The 4,620-nt window shown below is 49.2% G+C and overlaps 1 protein-coding gene across 2 annotated transcripts; it reads right to left on the bottom strand.

Moving 5' to 3' along the window:
- Positions 1 to 698: 698 nt before the first annotated feature.
- On the bottom strand, positions 699 to 4,258 carry COMMD3 (COMM domain containing 3). Of its 2 annotated transcripts, XM_042044017.1 has the most exons (8): positions 4,083 to 4,256; positions 3,092 to 3,203; positions 2,924 to 2,987; positions 2,801 to 2,835; positions 2,428 to 2,488; positions 2,286 to 2,342; positions 2,125 to 2,184; positions 699 to 1,069 (listed from the first exon to the last, which is right to left on the bottom strand). In XM_042044017.1, exons 1-8 carry the CDS (start codon positions 4,213 to 4,215, stop codon positions 1,010 to 1,012), a joined length of 582 nt encoding a protein of 193 aa, XP_041899951.1. In that variant the 5' UTR covers positions 4,216 to 4,256; the 3' UTR covers positions 699 to 1,009. The 2 variants fall into 2 exon arrangements, with proteins under 2 accessions (XP_041899951.1, XP_041899952.1); XM_042044018.1 differs by lacking the exons at positions 2,801 to 2,835; positions 2,924 to 2,987 and having other exon boundaries at positions 4,083 to 4,258.
- Between the last annotated feature and the right edge of the window lie 362 nt (positions 4,259 to 4,620).

Here is a 4,620-nt window from a genome sequence, read left to right as displayed (position 1 = left end):
GCGGCGTCGAGGCGACGCGTCCCCTCGAGGGCCGCGCGGACGCTTTTCCGCCCCGAGCGGCGGCGGGAGCGGGTGTCGCGGGGTCCCCGCACCCCGCGGGCGGGACGGGCAGCCGCCGGAGCGGGAGGGAGCGAACCGGGGAAACCCTCCCGGTGCTCGCCTCCGGCGAGGACAAGACGCCGCCCGCCGCTCGGGCGCGGAGGAACGGAGAGGAAAAAGCTCGGCTCCGCGGCGACCGACCGGCCGCCGCCGCGCATCCTCCGCGGGGCAGCTCTCTGTCGCCGGCAGGTACGGACGGACCGCGCCTCGGAGCCCCTCCGCACCTGCCCGCGGGAGCGAGCGGCCCCGCGGAGACCACCGGTTCCGCGCGCGGCCCAAGGCGATCGGGAGATGCTGGGAGCAGCCCCGCCGTCGAGCCGGAGTCGCCACCCGGCTCCGCTCCGTTCCGCGGACTCTGCCGGCCTCCCGTGAGGCGCCCCGGGTCCACAAGATTAAACCGAATCCTTTCTTGTCCCCCGCACCGGGGTCCAACTTTTACTCGTAGGAGACACGCAAGATCGGCTGGAAATGACAAAGCGCGGCGCGCGATTTAGCGAACGCGCCGTAGCCGCGGCACGGGAAGAAGGCACTTTCGCCTCACTGAGCTGATCTAACGTTTAGCAGCTTACTTTTAGGTACAGCAAATTCGTCAATAGAAATTGCACAACAGGAGCAAATAAACTTTTATTAGATTATGGAGAAAAATAAGCAGTGACAGTTGTAAAAACATACAAAATAAGACAGAAGGAATACCTTGATGACAAAACAGTTCAGCAAATATTTAACAGAAGTTGTTAAAAAAAATTACATGAGCAAGTAATACCCAGTGCAGACGTAAAAAAGTTGTTTCACTTAATTCACATGCAAGGGCTTTAAAAAAACTCAGTTTGCATCAAGAGATGAAAGACATTTGTCATTTAGGAGACACTTAGGAAGGCGAGTGCTTCAGCAGGCTCACACCTTCCTTTAATCACATCTGAGTCGCTCGTTCTAGACTTTTTGCAGCATCTTTTAGTTTTCCCACTAAGTCCTAAGAGATGAAATAAAGTCATAGAATAAGCATATTTTTAAAAGGTCAGCTAGAAGAACAGAATACTTTTTTTATACACAGACGCAAGTGAAGCCAGCACCTCATAGCATGAAGAAGTGTTGCAACTGATGAACAATGCAAGCAAATAATTAAATAGCTCTGTATTTTACAATGTAGTCAGAAAAGTGGGAACTGAATGAAAACACTTTTAAAAATGTATTTGCTCCTAAAATACATCATTGCTATTAACACATCGATTTTATTGGTATTGCCACAATGGCTAATGCTGACATTTGCTTCAGGCTTTGAAGTACTACATGGATTTCTAAAACACTGAAAATATTTTGAGTGCAGTTTTGTACCAGGACCATTCTCCAGCCAAAGCACATCAGATTTTGCTATGTGTCAGCAACAGAAACACTCATTACTGACAAAAGGGCAACTTTTGAGACACATTTAAGAAGATGAGGTGTAAACCTTAAGTTTTAATATCTTGCTTTTCCTCTCCCACCAACCCCTCTTCCCGATCCTCCACAGTTTGGTCACTTCCAAGCATTACAATACCTCTATTGTTCAGTTACACATTTAAATCACTAAACAAAGATCAACGTTTGTTTCAGGACATTTCTTACATGTCATTAACACCACTGAAGAGCCTTCAGTTCCTTCTCTATTTTTAATCATGACACATTTAAGTCACTGAACTAGCTTCTTTAATAATTTCTCTAAAGCACGGGAAATCAGAGTTTCAGAAAATGATGAATTTCCTCCCACACATACATATGGATTACAGTTATGAAAACAGGCAAAATATTTATGCACGTATGTAAAACACTACCCACGCAACTAAATTCAGTTACTTTGCAACTTTATTTGAAATAGACAGTAAAAATACACTTGGATAACTTTTATGGAAAATTCTCTTACCCTCCCAGTACTGGATTTTTTTTTTTTTTAAGTAATAGTATATATGATTTCATTTTGATTGGCAAGCTGTTAAAAACATGTACATCCACAATTGGGGCTAAGTATAGGATGATGAAGGAAACAAGTACCTGTAATTGCTCCATTGTACAACTAAAACTAACATCTGGGTGTGATCCTGAATCACTGCTCTGAAGGGGAAAAAAAAAAGCAAAGAAACAGCAATGTCTATTTTATTTTAAAAAAGAATGAAATTGCATTTTTTCCTTTGAGGGTGCTGGGAGTACAGTACCTCTACGTTTAAGGTCACCAAATAGGAAGGCTGGTAAGTTTTATGAAGTTGATTGTTCTACATTAAAAACAAAGAACACGTAAAAAAGCCAGGTCTCAGCATTAAAACAGACTAAAGAAACACCTTGATTTGTTAAAATTACCTTGATCTGATATTCCAAGCGCCAAGACACATCAGTTACATGGAGAGGAGATCTGCCTATGCTGAAAGACAAAACAATTACAAGTTCCTTACGCTAAAAGAAAAGGTCATTTTCTAAAGCCGTCCATCAATAAAGAACTTTTTCATGATCCTGGTAATGCTTCTTGGGAAGCTCAAAAAGGTTTTTTTAGAGTAGAATTCCAAATGAAGGAAAGTTTCAACAGCTGTTTTCTAGAGTTTGTTAAAAATGCACTTTATTTTTTAATGGAACAATATTACTCATTTTAAACACCTAAAGTATGAAGAAGTGTCTTCCAGGACAGTTTCAAACTAACTGTAAGTGAAACCATGTTTCTGCTGAGTGATTGACCTACCTTCCCAACATGATTTCCAATGCATCCTTGTTTTTCTGGAGTGAGAGACAAAAAAATATTTGCTAGGTTCAATAAATTCCTATTAAAGGAGAAAAATTAGTATGTTAAAATTGGTTTAAAAACCTGATATTCGGTGCAAAATTGTTCTATTCTTTCTTTATCCAGTTTACAGTCTTCTAGGCATGTGCTACGGGGAAAAAGAATTTATTAGTTTTCTGTTAACATTAACTCAGCAGTACACTTTTAAGTAACAACCACTAGAAAAATGGTGTAGCTTTCAAGTACAAGTACCTTATAGCAGATATGTCAGCTTTCTGCTTCCCTGCCTCCAAAATACACGTTGCAGCCGCAGCATGGCAATGTTTTAATACTGTAGGGTCAATATCTTTCAGGTCTGGATCGTCTAAAATAAATGAATTACTGATGACACACTTATTGGCCAAACCCCAGAACACTGTACCAAAGGTTGCTGCTTGCCCTTTGAACGCTATCTTTCCCACAAAAACTTCAAAATGAAACACATTTGGTGTTTCAGAGTGAAAGGACGGAGCAAGTAGGCAAGGTGTGAGGAGGCGGAGGACAAGGTGAGGGGCTGAAGCACTGGCTGGGGCAAGCCGTACCAGGCGGGGCTGTGCGGCGCTGCGCGCCCCACCGCCTCTACATCTCCTTTCCATTAGGAAAAAAAAAAAAAAAAAAAGGACGGGGAAAAAAAAAAAAAAAAAAGGAGGAAAACCTCAATTTCCTCTGCGAGCCCCGTCCGCGATCCTCAGCAGCCTCTTAAAGGCGAGGAGCGGGACTGGTGCCACCGGCCGGGAGGGACACCGGGACCGCCCGGCACCGGCGGTTCCCTCCGTCCGCGGAGGCGGAGTCATTAACACCGCAAAATTAATTGCACGGCCGTGCACCCTCGCTCCGGGGCTGCCGTAGGACGTGTCCACGCGCGAAACCCCCCAGAGGGTCGCAGTGGAGCGGCGGGGGAACACTGCCTCCTTAGCCCACCCCACCCCGCGGACACGAACGCGCGGGGGGACCCTTCCCGACCCGTCCCTCTACTTGGGACAGGTCGGAGCTCTAGTGAAGAAGGCGCGCATTAGCGATGACACCCCGCGCAGCGGCACCCTGGAGCCGTCCACGCGCAGGAGCCGCCCCGTGTGTGTGCGTGGGCACCATCCGGTCCAGCGCGGACACGCGCGTACATTCGCGGAGGCGGATGGAGCCCCGCGCCCGCCTGCGCGCTCCGCGGAGCGGCGCGGCCCGCACCCCCCTCCGCGCCACGCCTTACCCAACCCGGCCTGCGGGTGATCCAGAAGGCTGCGGAAGGCGGCGCGGAGGAGGGCGGCGAACGGGCGGCGGGGGACGCGGCGGGGGTCTCCCAGCAGCCGCCAGCCGCCCTGCGCGTACGGCGACAGCTCCATTGTGGGCGCCGTGACCTTCGACACGCGCCCACGTGACGCGCGCGCAGCTGATCGCGGGCGCGAGGCGGGGCCGCGGCGCGGGGCGGGCGGAGGCGGGCGGAGGCGGTGCCGGTGCGCGGCCGCGGAGCCCCGGGCGGTCCGCGCCTCCTCCCGCTTCCCCTGCCCCACCCACCCCCGCCGCTGTCCTCTGCACGCGTACGTAGCGTGACTTTCGTCGCTCCTTGGGGCTTGAAGTGGGAGGCGATGCTGTTTTCGTGGGAGATGCGCCGCAAGGGCGTGTTTTGGGGTGTAATTAGCTCTTAATGAATCTTAAAATGCTCGTATCTCGTGAAATCCCCAAAGCGCTTGTATCTCAATAGATGTCTAAAGTGCGTGTGTCGGTGTGAAGTTTTACAGCCCACAAAC

This window comes from Corvus kubaryi, unplaced genomic scaffold, assembly GCF_017639235.1.
Source record: "Corvus kubaryi isolate FWS band 111438036 unplaced genomic scaffold, C.kubaryi_AGA036_p1.0 37398, whole genome shotgun sequence".
Taxonomy (NCBI): domain Eukaryota; kingdom Metazoa; phylum Chordata; class Aves; order Passeriformes; family Corvidae; genus Corvus; species Corvus kubaryi.
Note: the sequence above shows the minus strand (reverse complement) of the source record. Positions and strands in the feature narration are given on the sequence as shown.

Bases quoted from the DNA above. Each gene is read 5' to 3' on its own strand.
- COMMD3 (XM_042044017.1), bottom strand. From the start codon at position 4,215: ATGGAGCTGTCGCCGTACGCGCAGGGCGGCTGGCGGCTGCTGGGAGAC. The intron at 3,204-4,082 runs GTAAGGCGTGGC...CATTTATTTTAG, and splicing joins TCACCCGCAGGCCGGGTTGG to ACGATCCAGACCTGAAAGAT. The intron at 2,988-3,091 runs GTACTTGTACTT...TTTTCCCCGTAG, and splicing joins GCTGACATATCTGCTATAAG to CACATGCCTAGAAGACTGTA.